General features: G+C 54.5%; 1 protein-coding gene across 3 annotated transcripts in view; it reads right to left on the bottom strand.

Annotated features, from left to right (window-relative positions):
• Positions 1 to 294: 294 nt before the first annotated feature.
• The window catches only part of DHX30 (DExH-box helicase 30), a 32,316-nt gene continuing 7,511 nt past the window's right edge, over positions 295 to 25,099 (bottom strand). The window contains exons 1-19 of one of the 3 annotated variants that reach the window (XM_041408506.1): positions 24,924 to 25,060; positions 18,973 to 19,103; positions 16,794 to 16,904; positions 14,520 to 14,875; positions 13,690 to 13,816; positions 12,559 to 12,708; positions 11,911 to 12,063; positions 10,327 to 11,148; positions 9,132 to 9,210; positions 8,130 to 8,234; positions 6,963 to 7,138; positions 5,513 to 5,719; positions 5,112 to 5,193; positions 3,841 to 4,034; positions 3,608 to 3,767; positions 3,217 to 3,374; positions 2,673 to 2,776; positions 2,455 to 2,594; positions 295 to 1,956 (exon numbers count right to left, since the gene is read on the bottom strand). In XM_041408506.1, coding sequence (XP_041264440.1) covers positions 1,721 to 1,956; positions 2,455 to 2,594; positions 2,673 to 2,776; positions 3,217 to 3,374; positions 3,608 to 3,767; positions 3,841 to 4,034; positions 5,112 to 5,193; positions 5,513 to 5,719; positions 6,963 to 7,138; positions 8,130 to 8,234; positions 9,132 to 9,210; positions 10,327 to 11,148; positions 11,911 to 12,063; positions 12,559 to 12,708; positions 13,690 to 13,816; positions 14,520 to 14,875; positions 16,794 to 16,904; positions 18,973 to 19,103; positions 24,924 to 24,960 — 3,528 coding nt within the window. In that variant the 5' untranslated portion in view covers positions 24,961 to 25,060 and the 3' untranslated portion in view covers positions 295 to 1,720. Of the gene's footprint in view, positions 1,957 to 2,454; positions 2,595 to 2,672; positions 2,777 to 3,216; positions 3,375 to 3,607; positions 3,768 to 3,840; positions 4,035 to 5,111; positions 5,194 to 5,512; positions 5,720 to 6,962; positions 7,139 to 8,129; positions 8,235 to 9,131; positions 9,211 to 10,326; positions 11,149 to 11,910; positions 12,064 to 12,558; positions 12,709 to 13,689; positions 13,838 to 14,519; positions 14,876 to 16,793; positions 16,905 to 18,972; positions 19,104 to 24,923; positions 25,061 to 25,099 lie in introns of those variants that run through there. The other 2 variants (XM_041408504.1, XM_041408505.1) reach the window with 2 other exon arrangements.

The following is a 25,099-nucleotide window of genomic DNA, read 5'->3' on the forward strand; positions in this document are numbered from 1 at the left end:
GGCTTGGCTTCCTCACACGAGGGCAGCTCTGGGACACCCTGGGCTGGTTTCTCCAGGCACCAGCAGCCCCAGGACACGTCCCCCCAGCAGCCGTCCCTCAGTGCCAGCCCCCTGTGCCCCTGTCCCCTCGGGGTGGCTGGGGTCGGTCCCCCACAGCCCCAGGGCAGCTCTGCACCGCTCCCAGCAGAGAAGGAGCTGCCGCTGCTCTTCCCTACCCAGGGAAAGGCACAAAATTCCAACCTTTGCAAAAGAAAAAATAGTAAAAAAAAAAAAGAATGAAGAGGACAGAGGCAGTTCCTACTCTATCCCTTTTTATTGTCTTTAATCTATGTTGTAAAAAGATCCAGTATCACATAACAGCCACGGAAGTATCCCAATATCACACTAGTTCGGAACCATTTAGACAATAGCTTAGTCTTTTTTTTTTTTTTTTTCCTTTTTTTTTTTATTTTTTTTTTTAAACCTGCTGGAAGGGAAAACCATACTGCCCATTATACAGGCCAAAAGAAACAAACACTGGTCAAATAATAGTGACAACCTCAAGCAAGTGAAATGAAGATGAGCAGTTCGGAGGCTGCAGGACTCCAAGGGCCCCGCGCCGGCGTCCCCACGGCCGGGGCAGCGGAGCCTCGGAAGGGCCCCCTGTGCTGGCACAGCCACGGCGCCCCAAAGCCCATGAGCAGAACTGAAATGGTAGAACTGGGAGAACCAAAGGGTGGCCCCGGGGGAAACGGCCTCGCTCCCATTCCCGGCTGCAGGTACAAAGAGCGTAAGAAATGGGAATAAAAAGAAAGGAGCCCAGGCCCCGGGGGGCACAGCCCTGGGCCCGAGGGCTCCCGTTACAAACCCCGACCCTCACAACAGCCCTGTGAGGTAGGTCACTGTCTTCTTCGGACAGAGAATCCAAGGCAAAGCTGGGATTAAACTCCAGATTCCTCAGTGAGTGCTGTGCCTGTCGCAATCCTCCTTCCACAGAAATATGGTCCCCGTTCATAGAAAACAAAGGATTTTGTGCCTCTGCTCCTGGCTTCCCGCAGGAGCGGCGCTCACAGGCAGCCTGGCAGCTACAATCACGTCCTGTGTTGCACAAGGGACAGGGATTCGGCCTCCTCCACGTAGGGAGAACAGGAATTTAAAAAAAACCATAGGAACAACGCAAGAGGACGAGAAGTACGGGCAGGTTGGGAAGGACGAGTCACATCTCACACTCAGACGCCACGACTGTGCTGGGGCTGGCAGGGCCCCTCGGATCCCGCGTGGAATTCCTCTCCATCGGTGCTTTCGGGGCTTCCTCCATGTGGAGAGCGGAGACGACGGTCAGCGATCCCTTCCCTGCCGGAGCTGCTGCATCCACGATCCTGGCACAGCCGGGACATCCGTCCTCCTCTTGAGCCCGGAGCGGCTCTGGCCCCGTGGGGAGGGGGCAGAGGAGGGCCCGCAGCAGCCGTGGCCTTGCTCCCGGTCAGGGACGAGCGGAGGAGGCGGGTGGGCGTCCGCGGGCCGGGGTCCGTCGGCGCTCCCAGTCCATTCCCGGCGGGACTGCGCTGCTCTTCCCACGCGGTGACCATGCACGGAGCCGACAGCAGGAGATTCGGACAACATTAATCTTCTAGGATGGAGAGAGATGACTTCACAAGGGATAAATAGAACTTTATTTAAATAAACATTTGTGAACATCTTTATACAAATTACAAGTCCCCACACGAGGCTGCAGCTCCGCCTACGAGCCGAAGCTGCCGGGAGGGCCCTTGAGCAGATCCACCAGGATGTCGAGCAGTTGGCTGTGCTGGTGGTGCAGGTCCCCGGGGATCGCGGCCATCTCGTAGCACAGGCACGTCTCCACCATCTTGGAGAGGGACACGCGGAAGTCGCGCAGCAGGCGGATGGTGTAGGAGTCCCCCTCCAGCACCAGCAGGTCGCTGTCCGTCAGGGACACCGTCGCTCGCCAGCCGTCATCTTGGGGGGAGGGAGAGCGCGTCAGGGGGAACGGGGCTGCTGGGGCTCCTGGGCTGCCCCTCAGGCAGCTCCTCCCCACACTCGGTTTAGCCGGTCCAGGGACTCGGCTGGGCCAACAGCTCCACAAAAGGCAGGCGGCTCTGAGCGCACTCTGGGATCCTCCTGGTTTCCCACAGGAGGTGACCGATGGCACAGCCCTACCGAGCTCGTGGGCTAGCGACCGACTGCAGCACTGCCAAAACCCCACAGGCTGAACAGACACATCCCCAGGGACAAGTGGGATCCTGCCAGCTCAGCTCCTTGCCCCAGGATGATCAGGCACAGCCCTAAGGCTCAGCCTGCCAGGGCTGTCTTTGTCTCCCTGCAGAGCAGCAGCTGGGAACAGCTCACAAACTTCCATGGCCCCGCCACGGCAACGCGTGGCCAGCCTGAGAGCCTCGGGAAGCAGGAACTGGGGCCAGGGAGCAGCTGGAGCAGGTGGGTGCCCTGAGCACTCACCTCGCACGTGGATGTCGGTGTCAGTCATGAGCAGCACGGCCAGCGGGTGCACCTGGGACGAGTCGCGCACGAAGACGCCGCCGTTGGACTTGACGGCCATGAAGTAGGTGAGCCAGCGGCTGTAGAGCTTGGATGCCTCCCTGCAGGAGCAGCTCTGTCAGCCTGGCCAGGCCTGGGCACAGCCACCGCCCCGTGGGACCCCCTCCCCGATCACCCACCTGTTGATGGTGGACTTGTGCAGCAGCACGGTGCCGGCCTTGGTCCGGTACGCGTAGCTGTTGGGCTTGAACTTCCCCTGGCGTGTCACCTTGCCTTGCCTCACCTGCCACGGGAGGGGACTGTCACATACCTGCACCAGCAGCAGCCCTAACAGCCACAGCTCCCTCTGACAGGGGGAGGGGGATGATGTCCCTCCATTCCCAGAAGTCCACGGGTTAGTGGAGCGTTCCTGGGGTAACCACACCTGGCAGTCACTCAGTGCCACCAGAGACAACAGGAGGAGGATGATGCCACCTCAGGCAGCAAACAGGAGAAAAATGCCACTTCAATGGCTCCCAAACCCAGTGATGAGAACCTAAACATGGACCCACACAAGCTGGGGTGGCCACTCCCCGTGAGTGGGGATCAGGGACAGCACTGGAGCACAGGCCGAGCCCAGGGCAGGACACTCCCAAGAGAGCAGAAGCTTCTCTGGCACCTCAGCACTTCCCGGTGCCAGCTGCTGTGACAGCCACCCCCAGAGAGCAATGGCAGTGCCAGTACCTGGATGAGGTTGGGGTAGAGCCCAGCCATGAGGACACCCTTGACCAGTTCCTCCTCCTCACTGTACTGGTTACACACAGACGAGGGCATGGTACAGTCAGACGGGGATGACACCAGGAAGGCTTCATAGAGATTCTCAGAGAACTGCTTGACGAGGCCTGGAGGGAGGAGACAGCCCCAGAGGTGAGATTCACCCTCTCCTTCCCCCCGTGGAATGAGTCACCTCAGCAGGGCAGCACCACCCGGGCTGGGACAGACCTGTCCTGGGCCAAAGCCAGACCCTGCCTGGTCCTGCGGCTGCTGGCCCAGCACAGCCCATTTGTGCCCCGTGTCCCTCCCTGCGCAGCAGCCGCCCGAGGCCAGGGCAGGGCCAGGGAGGCTCTGAACTCACCGTTGATGAAGCGCAGGCTGGGCCCGTACAGGTAGTAGTCCTGCAGGTAGTTGTCCCTGGCACGGCTGTCCCGGCGCCGCAGCACCTCCTCCCAGCCCGCCACCGCCCGCACGAAGGCCAGGTGGTCACTGCCGCTCTCCCGGCTCAGCACGGCCTTGGCCTGGGACAGGGACACCGCTGAGCCACGGGCAGCCCCCGGCCCAGCTCCCCTCCTGTGCCGGGGGGCTCCTCACCTTGTCCACCTCGGCGCGGTTCTGCAGGCTGCTGCTGAAGGGGTCCCGCGTCAGGCACGACACGATGACCAGCAGCGGGTGGAGGCAGCGGTAGATGGAGGCCAGCACGATGGCCTTGGCCAGCCGAGGGTCCGTGGAGATCTGCGCCAGGCGCTTGCCCAGGGTGGTCAGCGCTTCCCGCTGGTCCAGCACTCCTGCAGGAGAGCCACCCGCGTGGCACATCCATCGGCTCCCAGCACAGCCAAAGCAGGGGATGGGGGAACTGCCGGGGCTGGCAACATTTGGGGTGACCTCCGGAAGAGGCACACGGACAGGGGCCTGCAGTAAGCACCCAGAGCCCCCCAAGTTCAGCTGAGCTCAGGACACAGAAACTGCTGTGACAGCCAGAGGAGCATCCACAAGGCCCAGCCCTGAACTCCAGATCACCCCTTCCTTCTGTCCCTCAGCCATCAACTCCAGATCACCACTTCCTTCTGTCCCTCAGCCATCAACTCCAGATCACCCCTTCCTTCTGTCCCTCAGCCCTGAACTCCCGATCACCCCTTCCTTCTGTCCCTCAGCCATCAACTCCAGATCACCACTTCCTTCTGTCCCTCAGCCATCAACTCCAGATCACCCCTTCCTTCTGTCCCTCAGCCCTGAACTCCAGATCACCCCTTCCTTCTGTCCCTCAGCCATCAACTCCAGATCACCCCTTCCTTCTGTCCCTCAGCCATCAACTCCCGATCACCCCTTCCTTCTGTCCCTCAGCCATCAACTCCAGATCACCCCTTCCTTCTGTCCCTCAGCCCTGAACTCCAGATCACCCCTTCCTTCTGTCCCTCAGCCATCAACTCCAGATCACCCCTTCCTTCTGTCCCTCAGCCATCAACTCCAGATCACCCCTTCCTTCTGTCCCTCAGCCCTGAACTCCAGATCACCCCTTCCTTCTGTCCCTCAGCCATCAACTCCAGATCACCCCTTCCTTCTGTCCCTCAGCCATCAACTCCAGATCACCCCTTCCTTCTGTCCCTCAGCCATCAACTCCCGATCACCCCTTCCCTTCTTTGTGTTGCCTCCCCTTTATTTTTTTTAACCTTAGAAAGTTATCCCCAGTTTTTATGCAAAGCAGGGTGGGAAATAAAACAGCACAGGGCACATCGTTTGGGGAAGTCACTGTCAATTGCTATCCAGGGACAATCCTGCCCAGTCTGCCCCACAGCAGCCTGTGCCAAGTCCCACTTCCCAAGCTGAGACAACAAACATGTTTCCAGGACACAGAATTAACTCACCAATCTCCTGCAGCAAGATCACAGCTTCATCCACAGCTTTGATGTCAGGGCTGTCCAGAGCCTTGGAGAGGAATTCAACTGCCTGCAACACAGCAGAGAAAGGGAAAAGGGAAAAAGTGAGCCAGTCTCCCATACAGTGTGAGAGCCATCGGCAACCCGGACTGCAGCACAATTCCCTCTTTGTTTGCCTCCAGGGATATGACTCAGCCCTCTCCATTCCTTCAAGCTTCCAACACACTCTGCGGTCTCAGGGACCTACACGTTTCCTGGGCTGAACTTCCCTGGACAGCACCATGTTTATCAAAGCACGAACTCAAGCCATCAGCACTCTGGGTTCTGCCCACTCCTGTCCCTGGGGCTCCACGAACCCCCTCAGTCCCCGCAGCCGGTGCCGTGCTCACCGTTTTCTCTGGCATGTGGATCTTGGCCTGCACCACCAGGTTCTCCAGGGGCGTGCGCAGGATCTCGGGCACCTGGTAGGTGGGCATCTTGTCCAGGCGGCTGCGCGGGAACAGGTGGTAGGCGAAGCCCGACTGGCAGCGCCCGGCGCGCCCGCGCCGCTGCACCACGTTGGACTTGGACACCCACACGGTCTCCAGGCAGGACACCTGTGGGGACAGAGCAGGGTGAGCCCTCCACAGCTCTGGTCAGAGCACGGAACCCCGGACTGCTTTGGGCTGCAAGGGACCTTAAAGGCCATCCTGTTCCACCCTGCCATGGCAGGGACACCTCCCACTGTCCCAGACTGCTCCAAGCCCTGTCCAGCCTGGCCTTGGGCACTGCCAGGGATCTAGGGGCAGCCACAGCTGCTCTGGAAAATCCATTCCAGCCCCTCCCCACCCTCCCAGCCAAGAATTCCTTCCCAGTATCCCACCTAACCCTGCCATCTGGCAGTGGGAAGCCATTCCCTCTTGTTCTGTCACTCCAGGCCCATATCCAAAGTCACTCCCTTTGCCATCTTTCCACCCAGCCAAGAGAACTCACACTGTCATGCATGATGAATGGTCCCAAAGGGCCAGGGAAGCCCTTCCCACTCTCCTGCCTCATGCAGTGCCAGTCTCTGTCCAGCAGCAGCAGCTCCAGGCTGCGTGGATGGGACCCAGATGCCACCTGCTGGACACCTGTCCCTGTCCCATCCCAGGGCTCCCCATCCCAGCCCTGCCTCGGGGTCTGCATTCTGAACTGGCATAAAACCGGGCAAATACCAAAGGGCTGGGTTTAAACCAGAACTGCTCCAAGGTGTGAATGGCCACCTGGCCCTGGGAGATGATGTTCTAGAACAGGGGCAGAGGGATGTTGCCACAATTCCTTTTCCTAACAGCAACAGCAGCACAGTTGCCTTCACTTTGTTGCAAAGGTGTACAAACGAGCCTTCCCAGACTCAGGGCCCAGCACTGCCAGGAATGGGCCTGGGGGCAGCAGATCCCCCTTGGAAAGATGAGCAACAGGGATTGGGCCAGGAGAGCTGGAAACAAGAGCAGGATCTAACAGGTCAGGGCTGCCCTGTGAGGGCCAGCAAGAGGTTTTTGATGAAATCATAGAAAAAGGCTGAAAGCCAACAGAAAAGCTACTGATGTTCTATAGTGAAACAGAGTTGGGAATGGAGGAGGATTTGCCTTAAATTGTTTGAAAAAACTCAATAATTTGATGGGGAGCCTGGCCCAGAGCTTGGACACAGCAAACACCGACGAGGAGTCCAACACTCTCCCCAAACAACACAACGCCTGTTCCCCAGGGGCAAAATGAGAAGCAGCTCCATCATCCCATTGATGGCACCTCAAATACTCCTCTGACCACAGCCCTGTGCTCCGGAGTGTCCCAGGTGGGTCAGAGGCAGCAAGGCAGCAGTACCTTGGTCTTGAGGTCGTAGCGCTCCTCCTTGTGCGTGCCGCTGTCCACCACGTGCACGATGTCGTTGATGGTGATGGAGGTCTCGGCGATGTTGGTGGCCAGGACAATCTTCCTGACGCCCGGTGGAGGCCTCTGGAAGATGTTCTGCTGGTCCATCATGGGGATGTTGGAGTGCACTGAGAAACCAAACCAGAGTCAGATCTGCCCATCTGAGCCTCTCCTTGTACTGTCACCTCTCGCAGAAGTGGGGACACCAGCTGCCAGTGGGCACAGCCAGCAGCTTCCTGCCAGCCAGACCCCAGGAAAAATCCCCACAAGTCATTTGGGAAGGCCTCATTTCAGTTGCTTCAACCTGTGGCTCAGCAGCAGCAGGAGCTCTGCTCACCTCCTGTCCCAGAGCCTGGTGGAACCCCAGGAATATCCCTGGCAGAAATCCCACTCCCTCCCACAGTCCAGCTCTGCAGCTGCCCCTCCTCAAAAGTCCCTTGGGGCAGGGATTCTCACTGCCACGGGGCCCACTCTGTCAGAAGTGCTTCACATGGAGGGCCTATGGCTGTCCTGTATCCCAGCTTTCCCTGCCACAGCTCAGCACCGTGCAGGAATTCCTGGCAGAGCATGGTGGGGCAGAGGAGAGCAGGCACTTTCCACCAAACTACATCTGCACTTATTTTAACAGCCTAGCTGCTCAAAGCTCTCCTCCTGCCTGGCCTGGTTTGCCACTGAATAGGCAGAGCTGCTCAGAAACAAACAAAAAATGCCAAAACCCTTGAGAGCTTTTGTTGTAAATTTCCTCCTGGGGCAAGGAATGTTAAATTCACTGATCAAAGCCGAGTTCCAGAGTCCACCTGCATCCCACAGAACAGGTCCTGAGATCTTCTGTGGTCCTGAGATCTCAGCATGCAGCTAGAGCAGTGCAGAACTGAGCTGCTTTCCCTTTGCCTAATTCCAGATTGCTGGAGGCAAATGGGAAGCCACTCTCTTTGATCACACACAGGAGTTACTCAGCCTCTGCTAGGAGGAGTTACTCACACTTACCACACACCATTACACAGCTGGGACATCAAAGCTCACCAGCTCTGTAGCAGAGCAAAGCTGAAGGGGCACATGAAGCCAACTGTCCCAGATTCTCCTGAATCCTGGGAAGAAGGGGCTGGCCTGCCCTCTCACCTGGCAAGACGAGGTAGCGGCTGTTCTGCGAGCCCAGCATCTCCAGCAGCCGCTGCTGCACCCCCTTGATCTCCTGCCAGCCAGGGAGGAAGCACAGGATCCCACCTGGAACACACCAGCAGTTAAGAACACAGCCTCTAAATCCAAGTGCTTTTCCTCAGCTGGAAACACACATTTCCAGGGCAGAAAGCTACCAGGCTACCTGGAGTTTGACAGTGAATACCCAAGAGCTTTGAAACACTTAAATCTCTTGAAGTCACCTGAGGGTCCTGCCTTCTTCCCAAACACATCACCTTCCAGGCAAGGGTATCTGGCAGGGATGAGGCTCCAATACAAAAGGTAATTATGCAGCACAAGGCTCCCAGTACTGAAGCACAGACAAGTCTTGGAATAGTTGCCCAGGACACGGAGGAATCCAACTCTGTGTAGCTACATTTCTCTTTACAGAGAAAAGCAAGGCACAACTTCTTAAGGATATTTTCTAGGAATCACAGTGAGGAACTTCATAGAAAGAGAAAACAACTCTTATCTCATTTGCTGCACCTGTGTTGTGCCAAAGTAAAATGCAATATAGAAATTGTTTCTCAAAGTGTTTTGTTTCCTTGGCCTATCAGGCCAGACTGTGTGTCAAGAGACGTGTCCAGACTGTCGGTCAAGAGACAGTCACAAAATTCTAGTCAGTAGATTTAAATACTTATACAGATTCAGTGTAATATAGTATAATATAATGTAATGAAGTAATTAATTAACCTTCTGATATCAATAAAGTCCTCCTTGTCATTCCTCCCTTCGTCAGGGTTGCCCTGATTTCCTACAACCCTGTCTTAGCTAAAGACTCAGAATTTGTTCGTGTCGCATGGCTCGAGACCACGTGGATCAGCAGGAATTCAAGGAGCCCTGGCAGCAGAGGCTCAGCATCGTGGTGTCTCTGCAAAGGCTCTGGAGGGGCTCCCTTTCTCTCCCCCCAACAGGAGGAAGAGCTCGGGGCGAGGCAGGACCCACCTGGCTCTCCATGGGCATCGATCTGCAGCACGAGGTCGGTGATCAGGTCAAGGTCAAGGACGCACTCATCGTCGGATTGCTGGGAAGGACAGGACAGGGCTCAGGGGGTGTCAGCACAGCACATGGGCACTCCAAAGCACCCTCTGCAGGCAGTGAGCACCTCACTTGGACAGCCTGCCCAGGACTTGGAGCCAGGAGCCTGGTCTGGGCTCCATCTGGAGCCTGCTCCGGTCACAAGTGCTGCCAGTTTCCCTGCTGTGCAGAGAGAATGCACAGTCCCTTCCCACTGTCCAGATGTGTGCACCTCTGCTGAACAGCACCTCACAAGTTACAGAATTGCCACGAGATTTTTGTTGTCAAAACTGCCACATGGACCTGGGAGTTCAAATTCATCCGGCTCCAAGCAGGAGCTCCTGTAGCTCTCAGGAATTTGGAACAGACTATTAAAGCTCAGACACAATCCCTGCCACAACAGAAACAGGAAGAATGCCCTGGAGGCAATGGGATACTCCAAGCGAATTTGCTGATGATCCAGGAGTGGGAGAAGTGGCTGATACTCCAGACACTTGCTCAGCCACGGGGAGGGATCTCTCCAGCCTGGAAAAATGGTCTGACAAACTCCAGACCAGCTGGTTGGACCAGAAAACATCTGGAGATGCTGGACAACCTCTGTGCCTGTGTGACTCCATGACCCACCACTGGTGTAGGATTACCCAGAGCACTGCACATGTCTGGAGGGCATTTTCCAGAGGGTCAGACCAGCTGCAGAAAGCAGCAATCAGGGAATTCAGTCATGCAGGACGGTGAGCACTGAGGTAACAGTGCTGGAAGCCACAACCATCCCAGTCCTGAGCCAGGCTTGCCTAGGGTGTGCAAACACCCAACTCTGTGTCTGTGTACACACAGCAATGAGCTCTCAGCCTACTCAAACATCAAACTTCCCATTAAAGGGAGACAAAAGCAGCCTGACCCCAATGCAAAGTCATCTTTATGCATAATTTAATCTAAATCCTCTGGGGTTCTACTAAGCTGACTTCACCTCACAAGGACTGGCATGGAATTAAAGCTAATTAAGCAGTGTCCAACAACCACGGGGAAGCAGGAGCGGTCCCAGGCCCAAACTGTCCCCCTGCTGACAGGCCAGAAGCCAGTGCCCCATCCAAGGGGGACGGCTTCCCCCTCTCTGCACACCCACCTTGATCTCGTAGTGCCGGTGCCGGTGCCGGCCCAGCTTGGCCAGGATCTCCTCCAGGTAGTATTCCTTCACGGGGTACATGAAGCCCGGCACCTTGACCACGGGGCAATCCCCAAAGTAGTGGGAGAAGCGCTGGTTGTCCCCCGTGGCGCTCATGAGCACCAGGCGCAAGTCAGGGTTCAGCTTCTGGATGCCTTTGAGCAGGATGAGCAGGAAATCCGTGTTCACGTCCCGCTCGTGCACCTCGTCCACCACGACGTGGCTGACGCCCTCCAGGCTGGGGTTGCCCTGCAGCTTCCTGAGCAGGATGCCCACGGTGCAGAAGAGCAGGGCCCCTCCCCGGGCAGGGGGCTTGCTCTCCAGCCGCACCTGGTAGCCCACGTTCTTCCTCATGTTGGGCCCCAGCTCCTGCGCCACGCGCTGGGCGACCGAGATGGCGCTGATGCGCCGGGGCTGGGTGATGACCACGTTGCAGCGCGCGCCGCGGCCCTCCAGGATGTAGTGTTCCAGCAGCAGCTGCGGGATCCGCGTGGTCTTCCCGCAGCCCGTGTCTCCTGCTATCACCACCACGGGGTTCTGCTCGATGGCTGACAGGATGGTGTCCTTGTGAGGGTCTACTGGCAGAGGGTGGCTCTCCTGCCAGGAGGCTCCTCTCCTTTTCCAGAGGGCCAGCAGGTTCTGGCTAAGGCGCACTTCCTCTGCTTCCAGCATGGGGATGTAGGTCTTCCCCGTGATGGCGTCGCTGATGGCACCGGATTCCTTGGTCAGGTTCATCATGTCATCGGCAATCCGGGGCCTGGACTCCCTGATGTCCACGGGATACTGGGAGAGGGGAGGAAGCAGGCAAGGACAGCGAGGTTAGTGCTGGTTCTGAGAAGGACAGAAAGGAACAAGTGCCTGGAACAGACTCAGCCAGTCTGGCTTGGCCAAGGCTCTGCCGAGGTCTCCTCAGATCTTGGGTAAGTCAGTGTTCTGAACCAAGGTTATTCAAAGTGAGAACTAATTTGGGCAGCCCCCTGTGCGCTCCTTGCTGCATTCCCTATTTTAGGAGGGGTATTAGTGCTGCTGCCTGAACTGACAGGCACAGACCAGGAACTTCAGCTCTGCAATGCAACAGCCCCTCAAAGACAACTTTTGGAAACGATCAAGTTACACCACCACCCAGACACATAACTTATGCCAAACACAAGCTTTTGGCTAAGCCAGAAATATTCTGTCTTGGCAAAAGAAAAAACTGAAGTCCCACATCCCACAGGAAGAACTACAAGGAGCAAGAGGTCAGGAATTGTCTAGAACACAAATCAAAGCATTGGCCCAGATGTTCATGGGATTAAAAGTTGCAGAACTTTTAATCAATCACATCTTTTGGATTCAACGTTAAGAATCCCAGAGCCTCCCAAAAGGGAATGCCACTGCCCAGAAAGGGTCTCCCTTCCCCAAAGGGCAGCAGAGACTGATCAGGTTTTGTGGCAACAATCAAACCATGAATTCCCTCAACATCTTGCCAGGAAGCTTTCAAACACATCCAGCTCCTGAAGCGAAGAGGGATCAGGCACAGGGGATCCTCAGGGGGCTGAGCCTTACGTGGTTCAGGTAGTTCTCAATCTTGCGCAGGGTGGCCTCAGGGACTTTGATGTGGCAGGGCTTCCTCTGGTTCTCGCCCAGCTCCCGCAGGGAAGTCATGTTGTACATGGCGTGGCTCAGGGGGTTGTTGTTCTTGTCCACCAGGCCAAGGCTCTGCAGGGAACAGCAAACAACACCATCAGGTCTGAGGCTGCTCACACCAAGGGCAGGGATACAGAGCACTTGGATCCCACGTTTGGATAGGCCAACTCCTTACCATCCCAAACCCACCAATTCCTGCTTTTCTTGCCAAAGCAAGAAACCAGACATGATCCCACTCCGGCTCTGGAGGACCAGACACACCAGAACCAACCACCAGCCCTGATACTACACCTGCAAGGTCTCAAGCAGACCCACCAGAGGAACAGCAGCCATGACTGCAAAACCCTCTTGTGGAGTTCCTTGCTGTGGTTCTGGCATGCTGTGAATCCCAAGGTTTGGAAATAGATGTTTATTAAGCGTTAGCTCATTAAGCATTAGCTCATTACACAAGTCAAAGCTCCGGAAGTTTCCAGCATCCCCTGCCAGGCTCAAACCCAGCAAGGGAGGCAGAAGGAGCCTGCATCCAGAAGCACATCCCCACGGGATGCAGCAGCCAGGGGCACTCACCTTCAGCTTCTGACAGGCCAGAGCTGCTGCCTTGTTCTCGGCCTCCACCTTGCGCCGGCCCTTGGCAGCGAAGGTCATGGGGCAGGGCCAGCGCAGCGTCAGCTTGCAGATCTTGGTCTTGGTGCCCACCGTGCGGAACTGCATGTACTCCTGCAGGAACGACACACCGGGCTCCGTGGGACAGCAGGGACCAGCCAGCCCTGCCCTGGCGCTGCACACACACCCCAACAACCCCACCCTGCCTGGCAGCGCTGTCCAAATGCTCCTGGGGCTCCGGCAGCCTCGGGGCTGTGCCTGCTCCTTGGGGAGCCTGGGCAGTGCCCAGCACCCTCTGGGGAAGAACCTTTCCCTGGTATCCAGCCTGACCCTCCCTGGCCCAGCTCCAGCTGTTCCCTGGGTTCTGTCCCTGTCACAGGGAGTAGAGATTGGAGCTGTCCCTTGGGAGAAGCTGCAGCTCCTGCTGAGCTCTGCCCTCAGACTGCTCTGCTCCAGCTGAACATCCCAGTGGCCTCAGCCACTCCTCGTGTGGCCCCTCTGGACCCTTCACCATGAGTTTTTTTGCTGGACTTGTTGGATTCTTTTTTAATGGAGCACTACAAGAAGGTTACTGCAGTGAACTCCACTCCCCAGCTCACAAGGTGCTGTCTAAGCCGAAGTGAGAGCAGACAACTGTGGGGAACAGAGCCTGAGGGTGGAGCTCAGCTCCTTTCTGCTGAGCACACGAGCTCTGGGAGGTGGGTGACACATCCTGGGAAGGAGGATCACCGGGTATGGGCAAGAATGGAGTTGTGGAAAGATTCTATCAGCACAGAAGTTACACATCGCTCCCAGCAACACAAACTTGTGCTTGTTGCAGGTATATGGGGAGAGGAAACCTTAGAAAATACCTCCTTCATTAGATAGCAGCTCCTCCACTGCCCTGGCCTCAGGGGCAACATTCCTCATTGCTCTGTTAAGACATTCCCTCAGCTCTCAGCACAAAGTCTTTTCTTTGCTGTTCACACTGATTTCTCTAGGTCTAGTTTTAACTTCACTCCTCTCCCCAGCTCTGCTGCCCAAAGAAAGCATCCAAAGTGATTCCAGTCGGAGCCCCTGAGCTTTTTCCCTGGCAGGGGTCAGACAGCATCTTACCTTGACTGTGGAGGAAGAGGTTGCAATCTGAATCACTTGGGCCAGGAGGTTTTTGGGAAGTGGGAACTGCGTCAGGGCACGGATGGCAGTGTTGTCGTCTGTCATTTCAATGGAACTGCCTCCTCGGCTGCACGGCACGAGAGGAGAGCTGCATGTACAAATGTCCACTTGTGCTCAGGCCTGCCTCACTCCAGGAGTGCTACTGAGCTCTGAAACTGCTCTGTTAAAGCCCAGGTAATTCTGGTGATGGGCAGAGTCCTGCTGTCCCTTGCTACTAAAATCTGTCAGTCACAACCACCCAGCCCAGCAAAGCCACCTACTGCAGAGGGATCAAACCTTTACACCAAGGCTACAGACCAGATGGCATCAACAGATCAAGACAGATTTAATTAGTAAATAATTCTGAATTTAAAAACCACATCACAGAAATAACCACCATCACCTACATCTCTTACAGATCTTGCTCCTGCTGCCTATTAGAAGTCCAAGATTGTGCTCATAAAGTCAAGCAGGCAGCTATGGGGACGGAAGTGAGCAGATTTAACATTGCTCTCAAAACCAGGGTGGTCAAAACCTGGTGTAAGTGGACATGCACCACTTCTGAGGATGGAAATGTCTTTAGGCACAGAAGAATCAGGCAGGTAACAAGACTGGCAGCAGCCTCTCCAGAGGGCAGAGCTGCAGGGAGGAAGTCTACGCATTCCCTGGATGGCAGCCAGGTACAAGACCAGGCTGCCCCACTATTCCTTTGGCCCATCTCCAGGCCCCCCCAGCTACAGGAAAACCCTCCCTTCCCTCTGCCCCGGGGCTCAGTTCCCAGCCAGACCCACCTGGCGTCTCTGCCGGGGGTGCGTGCGTCCTGGTGCGCCATGGGCAGGTAATCCGAGACATCGATGGCCTCCTCCTCCAGCTCCCCCTCCTCCAGCTCCCCCTCCTCCAGCTCCCCTTCCTCCAGCTCCTCCCTCCTCATGGCTTTGGGCATCCTGCCCTGCTCCATGGGCTGGATGGCGTCGTCGGGCTCCATGCGGCGCCAGCAGGTGGACAGGTCGGCGAGGGAGGGCCCGGACTTGGAGCGCCACTTGCCCTCGGAGCACCAGCGCTCGTCGGGGCAGCCCAGCTGGTCGGCCAGCAGCCGGTACTTGGCCGCGTCGAAGAGCTCGTTCCGGGGGCCCAGCAAGCCCCAGCCCTGCAGGAGAGACAGGGCAGCTCTGGGAACCCACACCCTGCTGGGGACGGGGGGCACCAGCAGCCCCATGCTGCCCCACGCAAAGGCAGAGCGAGGAAAGGCACTGGCAGGAGCTCAGGACTTTCCCCCAGCACTGCTCTGTCCCACTGGGAATCTGGTCCCTGCCTTCCCTTCCCAGGGTATGGCTCTCAGCCCCACACAGCTCCTCAGAATGGGTGGGCCAGGATTTACTGGGGTTTTACAAACTCTTGGCTGTATTTAGCACCCTCAAGTTTTGAAAGCACCCTCGGAGCAGGAAATGCATCTTTTTGGGAAGGCTAGTCTGAACTAGCATAGGCTGGGATAATACAGGTTGAGAATTCAGGGAATGGTTCATCTCCTTCCATTTCCCAGGAACAGTTATTTGTACAAGCAGCAGGAAAATATCCCTAACCTGTCAGGCTCTGAAGCAAGCCTTCAGTAATTAAAAACTCTCCTACCGTCACCATTTAGGACTGAAGCATGCAGGAAGCTCCAGACATATCCAGAGAGTAGCACAACATTTTGAAATTACCAGAGTGCTGCAATAAGTTCTAGCTTTAATTTTAATAAATTAAAAGTTACAGCTGTAGGCCATTCAATGGCCTTAATGGCCCTGTATTAGAAAAAGCTGTATTATTTTGTGCTGTGGGAGTAACTAAGACAGCAAAGTTCACCTAGCTCACTGCTCTACTCAAAGCCTCTCTATTCACTCTCTGCACTAATTAAACACTATTAATTTTCTTGAACTGATAACTTTTTAAGGCAGCATTTGTAGCTCTTCTTATAGCTGTGATCACAGAAGGCCTCCCATCACAAGGGTCTTCTGCCAGATTCCAGTTTAGCTGGCAAAGAAAGCTTTGCATGTTCAATCTGTGGTTTCAGGTGGTTGGGTTTTGGTTTAAGCTCTAAAGCACACTTCAGCCATTTCCAAAATTCAGGGAAAATGTATCAGTAGGATATTTTCCTTCCTTTGAAATCCTCCAGGGTCTCAAAGAAAGCAGGGAACTGGACTAGAGAGGATAAAACCAGGATGTATTCCCAGTGAATGCTGACTGAGTGAGGTGGAATGAAGCCAGTGAGTGAAGCAAGTTTTGCTGATCACAGAACTAGAGGATCAGCTCAAGCAGCTGAAGAAGCTGAGTTTTCACACTGCCCTCCTGAAGTTCTGAAGGTTGGCTATTTCCTTAAAGAGCATTCTGGTCTACAAGCAAATCAAAAGCTGTCTCACTGCCAGAGCATCCACAGCATCCTCTCCTGAGCACAGAGATATGCCTGTTCCCACTGAATAGATTAACAGGAAACTCCAGAATCAGTCCTCACTTGCTCAAGGTAACACAGAACAGCCAGGGGCAGAGCTGGAGATAAAACTGCATCTTTTTCTCAGCTATAAAACACCTTCAAGTGTGACCTTTATAGTTTTACTGTGCCTGTTTGATACTGGCTGCACACACCCATTTCCAGCCATAAGTAAGTGCCAAACAAAGCATAACTGGAGAGTAACAGTAAGTTACAACATGTAATTGCCACACTGGCTTTGATGAAGAGGAAGCAGGAGGCTCTGAAGGTCCTACAACTGCAAGCACACCCAGCTGCACTGGCAGAAGTGGGAGTTAGTGAGCAGAAAATCCACCTGAGGGAAACTCTATTTGCTGTAGATGCTGAGGCTAAGGAGCTGATTAAGGGCCAGGACAAAAGGAACAAAGAGCAGGACTAGCTGGAGCAAGCGGCATTTTAACCAAAAATGGATTCAGACTCAGGTCTTCACCCTCTACCCCTGACTACCAGAGGGGCCAACTAAGGGAGTGCACAGGCAAAGAGAAAGAGCTCCCAGCACCAGGCCAGGCTGGCTGCACGCTGCAGGGTGAGCCTGGCCAGGAGCAGCAGCAGCACAGCTCACCTTGAAGAGCTGACACGCCGCCGCCGCCGCCTGCCGCTCCGCGTCGATCTTCTTGGTCCCATAGCCCTCCACTTCCACATTCTTTGGCCACTTTATATGGAGGGTGACTTTCTGAAAGGCAAGGAGAGCCACAGGCTGAGCCAGGCAAGCTCTCCCCTCCACCACAGCACACCCACTCCACCCATCTCTGCACTCCAGGCAAAGAAGAGAAATACAGAGGAAAGCTGAACAGAGCTGTGTTGGTCCCTGCAGGGGAAGCTCCACTGCAGGAGCTCTGCAGGAAAAGGCTGAGCAGGACACAGGGGTGCCACAGCCCCACAGGAGCTGCAGGGCTGAGCTCCAGCAGGGTGTCAGCTCCCAGAGATAAATGCCAGGAGGTCATTACAGGAACAATTCCATCCCAGGGCTGTCCCTCTGCACACCGCGGCAGCCAGAGCATGCCCTGGAGGAGATCCCCTCTCCAAGCACTTCCAGCTGCAGCAGCAAGGAAATCTTCCCAACTGCTTCCTCACTGCGATGGAAGCAGCACGGGACTGACTCAGCTCCAGGTACTCCAGCACTCACAGGGCACAGGAGCACCCAGCTCCAGCCCAACACAAGCACTGGCAAAACCACAGCCCCACCACAGCTCCTGCAAGGGAGCATGAAAAACCTGCAGAGGCAAAGAATGCTGAGAGCTGAACTTTGCCCTCTTCAAAGAAGGGCTCCAAATCAAGAGCTCGCTCAGCTCCCAGCCCTGCAGATGCCACAAGGCTCCAAGAGGGAAATGCCCAGGGAATTCTCTCCTGCTTCCACAGCACAGATGAAAGGCAGCAGTGGATCCCCCAAGGCTGGAGCACAGGCTCCTGACTCCCCAGCACCTGGCTGGCTGCCTTCCTGCCCCCATCCTGGCTCACAGGAGGGAACTGCTCTGGGTTTTGCCTCAGGGCACTGCCTGGAAAGCACAGACCTGCTGGGAAAAAAAGGTGTCTCAGGAAGGCCAAGTGCTCACAAAGCCCCTATTATTATCCAACAAGAGCTCTCCAGGCTCTCACCTGTCCTTCTGTCCACATTTGATGGGTTGCTTTTTCTTGGTGAGGCAACCCTCATTTTTCCCCAAGGCTCTTTTATCTCCTTTATTGTTTTCCTGGTTTAGTTTTTTGTTTTAATCTGAAGTTACTCTCCACATTAATCTATTTAAGTGCTGGCAAGAATGGGAACCAATTACGCAAACTAAAGTGATGAGGCACTGCCTGGGGTACTCCAAATTTTAGGGATGAGGCACTGGCTACGGTATTCCAAAATTTAAGTTGGGAAACTGCACTACTGCTTGAGAAAGAGCAAGAAAAACAAACACAAATAATGAAGAACTCTGAAGTAACATTACTAATGTATCCCCTAAAATCCAGGGATGCTTAAAAAGGATGTGGCAATAAAAACTGTCTGGGAAGTTTTAGACAGAATGTTACTGGAAAATGTTAAGCCATCAGAACTGAGTCTTTTCCTGGAATGTAGGTTACAGTTAAACTTCAGCTGGAAAGGGCTTTCAGCTCTGGAATGAGGGCTGGTGTGACAGGAGGAGGCACAGCCTTGACCATGGAGCACCATTAGGTAAGAATTCCTGCTCAGATCATAGCCCAGACCCGGGTTTGGGCCTCGGGCATCCCAGAGACAGCTCAAACTACCTTGGATTCCTCTGCTTCATTTAACAAACAAAGAGGCTGCATTCATTCTGCTCTTAAGCACTATTAGAAGCCTCCCTCCATTGCAAAGAGACTCCCCTTTTCTGCTCACAACTGGACATTCCAGGCTTCGGAATTTATTCCACTGGAATTTACAATCCAATCTAGGGGTCCTAAGGGCTAAAATACAGCTTTTAAATCTCAATTTTCTAAGGTAGCAGGACATCTTTAAGCACAGTCTTTCTGCTGAGAAAGGCCAGATACAGCAAGTCACTTAAAAGAAAAATATCCACACAAAAAGAGGAACAGCACCTGCATTTATACACCTTTAAAGCACACGAAAATCAGGAAAAATAGGAAGAAGTGAGAATATTTCTTCTTTGAAGGATTATCACACAACTTTTAAATGGAATTAAAACTGTCCTATGATTTTCTCCGGGAAGTTACTTCCAGGATTAGCAGTTCTGTGGCTCCCTTCCCACTCTGTGTGCCCCACCCTCCCAGCAGCATGGGATTACCTTTTTCCTCGGCCCGTTAGTGTGGATGTACACCAGCTTGTCCCTGGCATGGGAAATGCCCAGGGCTCGGCCAATCACGCTGTTGAGCAAGTTTTTAGGCTGTGGAAATTCCTTTAGTAAATCTCTGGAATCTGGAAAAAAGAAAGAAGAGGAATTAAATGTCTCCCAATTGCTGTGCAGTCCCGTCCAGAGGCGTGTTCCAGCTCAGGGGAGGACAGGGGCAGGCAGAGGGTCCAGGGTTCACCTGCAGCATCTCCAGGCACCACTGAGCTCCTGCCTCCCTGAGGGTGGGAGACATCTCCAGGATCATCAAACCCACCCGGGGTCCAATCCCCTCCTTGTCCCCAGCCCAGAGCACTGAGTGCCACCTCCACGTGTTCCTGGGACACCTCCAGGGATGGACACTCCAAACCCCCTGGGTGCCAATCCCTGATCCCCTTTCCATGGGGAAATTCCTGCTGTGTCCACCCTGAGCTGCCCTGGCCCAGCCTGAGGCCATTCCCTCTCCTCCTGTCCCTGTTCCCTGGAGCACAGCCCGACCCCCTGGCTGTCCCCTCCTGTCAGGAGCTGTGCAGAGCCACAAGGTCCCCCCTGATCCCCCTTTCTCCAGGCTGAGCCCCTTCCCAGCTCCCTCAGCCCCTCCTGGGGCTCCATTCCCTTCCCAGCTCCATTCCCTGGCCTCGCTCCAGCCCCTCCAGGGGTCTCCTGCTGGGAGGGGCCCAGAGCTGCCCCCAGATTCCAGGGAGTCCCTCAGCAGGGCCAGCACAGGGGACAATCCCTGCCCTGGCTGTGCCCACCTGGGCACCCCTGGGCTCATATCCAGCCACTGTCACCAGCATGGAGCCGGTACTGCCTCCCCACCGATAGCAAAACCCGACTGAGCAGTAACAACTTTGCACAGTTTGGGTGTTTGCAACATCCCCCCACCCAACCGTGGGTTAAATCCAGGGTCTCACAAGGTACACATTAGATCCAACCAGTGGAGGAACATGCAAAAATGCCTGAGGACTTCCTCCTGAAATGACTGAGATGGCTGGATTAGAGCCTGGGAATGTGGTTTAGTACTGAATTGCCCAGAGAACCTCCTGGAAAGAAGTTTGCCAACAGTGTTTGGAGACACAGCAGCCCCAAGGGCAACAGTAGAGGGCAGGTGGGACTGACCCCTCCCTCCACAGGGAAATGCTGCTCAGGGTACAGCAGGGAGGCTCATGGTCAGATCAAATCACTCATTTAAAATAATAACAACAAAATCCCACTGCCCCAGACAGAGCCATGTCACACCCATCTCCCGTTCCAGCCTCCTTCCTCCCTGACCAGAGCAGTTTTGGCAGTAAGGAAGCTGCTCCAGCTCCTCTCACCTGCACCACTGCCATGGCCAGCACTGGGAAGGGCCTTTTTTTCCAGCAGCAGGTCCAGTGAGATCAGACCAATGTGCTAACAATTCCAGATGTTCCTACACCTCACAAACAGGGAGGTCTCAAAGCTCCAGCTGTGGAGAGGGGCAGCTGCCCCTTCTCCTAGGCTCCAGCACTCCCACTAAGCCAGGTGTGCAGGGAGCCAATCTGCAGCCCTAATCCCACAGAAAGCCAAGGCAGAAAAAGGAAACCCAGATGTTTTTGCTGGGCTCACCAGTGAATCAGCCAGCACAGTCCTGCAGGTACCAAAAGCAGCACAAGGGAACAGGGAGAGCGATGGGATCTCCTCTCTGCAGCAGCAAGCACAGCTCATCCCACATCCAGCCTCATCCCACACACACTCCCTGGGCAGGCAGGACTTGGGTAACCGCCCTGCACACTGCCCTGGGGGTGAGCATTCCCTTTCAGAGAGTTCCTGAATCCCCTGCAGGAACCCAGGGTAGGTTTCAGCAATGAATCAGAAGCCAGCACAGAGATCACTGGTAACATCAGAAACCAGAACTTCCAACTGAGCCACCAAATGCAAGGAGAAACAAGGACAACCAAGATGTGCCACCACGGTCTGCTGGGAACTGATTCTGGAGTTACTGCCATGAAGAAACACAGGAGCTGCAGATAATCCCAGAATGGTGTGGGTTGGAAAGATCCTTGAAGATCTTTCATTCATTTATTTAACAGATGGGCAGGGGCACCTTCCACCATCCCAGGCTGCTCCAAGCCCATCCAGCCTGGCCTTGGACACTTCTGAGACGTTCAAGGCAAGAAGAATTCAGGAGAGGCTCTGTCCCCCAGGCAGTGCAAGAGATGCTCTCTGAGAGGATGCTCATTATGATGCTGTCCCAGGAGGGCCCAGCTGGAAGGGAGCAACTGGGGAGCCACAGGAGGTTCAGAGAGAGCAGAGCTCTGCTGTGCCACTGCAGGCCTGACACTGCCTTGGACATTTGGCTACAGAGAACAAAAAGCCATTGCTGATCCCATCACCCTCTCCAGCAGAACGCAGCAGCCTGCTCCACAGCTCAGCACAGAAGATGCACTGGTGACACTCAGTTTGGAAACTGCTTCTTGCAAGCCATAGAAGAACCACCTGGATCTTGAGAAATGCTTTCAGTAGCCCTGGATAACTCCAGGGGAATTGCAGGAATTACTCTCATTCATGAACACGATTTCTCTGTGAATTACCTTCTATTTATTGGCCAAGGGAAAAGGAAAATGGTCTCAGCCTTACAAAAACCTATGAGCCAAGTTTCTGTAATTATACAGCAAATGTGCTATTTCTATCTACTGAAGCAAGTTGCTCTATATTCAGACTTTGGCCTGCTCAGGAAAACTGTCCAAGATTTTGGCACTCTGCAGCCCTATTCCATTCCACATTGGTGGGGCTAACAGAGGGAAGAGCAACAACAAAACTCCCAAATGCTCCATTCAATTCACTAACTAAAAAGAAAAGCAAAAAGCAAATCTCCAGCATCAGCCTGGTCATTTGGCTTCCAGTTGTTTCCTCTTTCACAAACAATAACCTGGGAATTTCTGTGATAAGAGGTGCAAGAAGCACATTTTTATAATGTCCCCCCAAGTGCAATTACCTATGACAGAGGCAGTTTCTCACATTCTGAGGTGACTCCTCAGTGAAGACTAAATATTTAATCTGCTCTAGAGGGGAAAATAGGATCTCTGACTAACAAAGCCCAGTTCTGGTGACAGCTCAGGCTTGGAATTCCCAACAAGGTGCAGTGTTTCCTCCCCAGCTGACAATGCCACATTCAGCAGTGTGTTCTGACTGTGCCAAGGGCTGCTGGATCACCTTCAGCCCATTCCTGCCCCAATTCCAGAGCTGAAAGGATCTTATCCTGCAGGAAGCATCCCTCCCTTGGAGCTTTTACTGAAACAACCCCAACTGCAGAACTGGATCTGCAGAACATTCAATCCCTGCCAAATGGGATTTTCAGCATCTTGCCAATTCCAGAGCTGCAGGAAGCATCCCTCCCTTGGAGCTTTTACTGAAACAACCCCAACTGCAGAACTGGATGTGCAGAATGTTCCCTTCCCTGCCAAATGGGATTTTCAGCATCCTGGTCCAAGGAGTGTCTCAGGTCTGCCACAGCTGAGGGTCTGGGTGGGAATTGTGTCAGTGGGAGCACAAGGAGTACAACCCAACGCTCCCCAAACAGCCACACATGACACCCAAACCACAGCCCTGACATCATGAAGGAATATTAAAAGCCTGTCTTGGAGAGCAGACAAGTCAGGGTGGGGCTATCAAAGAAGCCAATTAACTAATTAAAGTTCCTCAAAGCCAGTGAGTGCTTTAGTTGAATGTGGTTGTGAAAGTCCAGGATAATTCCAAGCTACACTGAAAACCACAAAGACCAGACCCCAAAAGCAGCAAACCACCCAGCTGGAGCAGCCCAGCCTCCTCCAAACCCCTACAACTCTGAGGAGTGGAAACACTCAGGTACCAGAGCACAAACAAAACAGCCCAAAGTCTTCTCCAAGGAGGACAGAGGAGATCCATCAGTTTCTCTCTTCTCTCCAACTCTACTCCCTGGAAAAGCAACAAATGAGCACCAAGGACAAACTGTCAAAGACAAAAGCCCTCACGATATGATAAATTCAAGTAATAAATCCAAATGTGTTTCAAAGACATCAAAAATCCCCAAGGAAGAAAAAAAAGCCCTGTGGCTCCACAATATCCATTTCACAAGGAATTGACCCAGACACGTTCCACTGCAGAGATGGAGGGAGACACAGAAGGTTCCACCTGGCAGCTTGGCGTGGACTACACCAAAGCCTGGCTTTTGGGGAACTTGGGGGGTTTTAAACCATCCCCAGCCATCCTGGCCATGGCTCCTTTCAACACACAGAATAAGCCCTGGCTGAAGGAGGGCTCAGGGAACACCGAGCAGGCTCCTCCAAGAGCAAGAGGGACCAGCTGAGGAGAAGGAGCAGTGGCCAAGCTCCCCCTCGGAGCCACTGGGGCTGCTCAGCACCCTGCCACGCTCCAGGAAGGGATCCAGAGCTCCAGCCCAAACTCTGCTGTGCTTCTACAGGACAAATTTAATCAGTGACAGAGGAGGAGCAAAGCCAAGGGCAGGGGCAGCCTGCCTTGTCAGCCTCAGGAAGGAGGGGGAAGTGGCTGAGCTCCCCAAACCCCACTGTGAGCCAAAAACCTGAAGCCTCAGATAACAACATGGATCTAACAGTGACTTTTCGAAGCTGGCCTGGGTCTGAGTGGATTTTTCCACATTTGCATCCAAGGCTAATAACAAAGCAGCCAAATGAGGACAGCTAATGAGACATCAGCCCACAAGCTGAGGGCTCAGAACCGACCTCAGAAAGAGGTTTTTCAAATTACATTTATAATCTCCACGTGTTCAAGGAGCAGCCGGGCAGGTAGGACAGGTTCACAAAACCCTGAGGGCTTTTATTTGTTCATCCAAAACAAATCCATTATTGGAAACAATTCCAGTATCACCACACTCCCATCTCAAGATCAAGAGCCTTCCATGGTCAATCCACCACACAAATTGGGAGGGTGAGTAAACTGAAGACCAAAAATAAAAGCACTCAGGGATTGCCTGAAAACACATTAAAAAAAAAGTGATGAGGGATGAAGTACAAAAGAGAAAAAAAAAAATCCTGGTTTATCCTTTTTCTCAGGCAACACCTGAAGCAGCTCATTAAACAATAATTTGGGGTGGTTCAGTGCTTGCTTTAGCAGGGAGTTAATTTGCTCTGTTGAACAGCTTGAATGTAACAACTGAAAGACCATCCCACTCTGAAGTCCAAGATAAAACTCAGCAGCTTCTAAAAGACAAATGGAACCAAGACCCAAAGAATCCAGAAATTACTGAGAAAATAATAACTTTAATAATGCTGGTGCATGGGAAAAAAACACCGAACGCAGAAGCATGAGAGCTGAGAAAAAAAAAAGAAAAAGTTCAAATATAATGACACTCCGAATTTCCAAAATGCAGCCCATGAAAGAAAACTGAAACCAAAACAGCGATTTCTGTAAGGGAAAATGGTTCAAGTCACAACCTCTGGCACACAACCACCCGCATCCCTCCAAGCTCCAAGTGTTCTCCACGCTCCATAACCCAACAAAAAGCGATTCAAAACACGACAGCAAACGCGAGTTTTAAACATTCTTTTACAGCAGCGACAACTCCCAAGGCATTCCCCCTTCCCAGCGGAGCCCGCACGGCCCCGACACGCAGCCGGGACAATCTTCCAAGCTGCGGCCGGAGCCGTGAGCCCCGGCGGGCTCCGGGGCCGCTCACACCGGGCCCGGTGCCGGGGCTCCCGGGAGGATCCGCGGGATCCCGCGCACGGACAGCGGGGAACGGCCCTAACGGCCCGCCCGGCCCGGCGCTCTGCCGCCGCAGCTCCACGGGGATTTTCCTCTCGCGTCAGCCACGGCAGGCGGCCGGAGTTTCGCCCAGGCCCGGCTCGGCGACCTTGAGGGGAATCACCGGGGAAAGCCAACTCCGGCCCAACAAAGGGCGGCCCCGCGCTTCCCCCGGCGCCCCCCGGTACCTGCGCAGCTGGGCGGCTCCTCTCCCTGGCCGCGCATCCCGGTCCCGGCGGAGCCGCGGGAAGAAGGGAGGGAGGGAGGGAGGGATGGAGGGATGTGGCGGCTCCCCCGCCCCGCCGCGGGCCCGGGCTCGCCCCTCCCTTCCGCCGCGCGAGCGCCGCGCGGGGCCCCGAGCGCC

This window comes from Onychostruthus taczanowskii, unplaced genomic scaffold, assembly GCF_017590055.1.
Source record: "Onychostruthus taczanowskii isolate IOZ18803 unplaced genomic scaffold, ASM1759005v1 scaffold3, whole genome shotgun sequence".
Lineage (NCBI taxonomy): Eukaryota > Metazoa > Chordata > Aves > Passeriformes > Passeridae > Onychostruthus > Onychostruthus taczanowskii.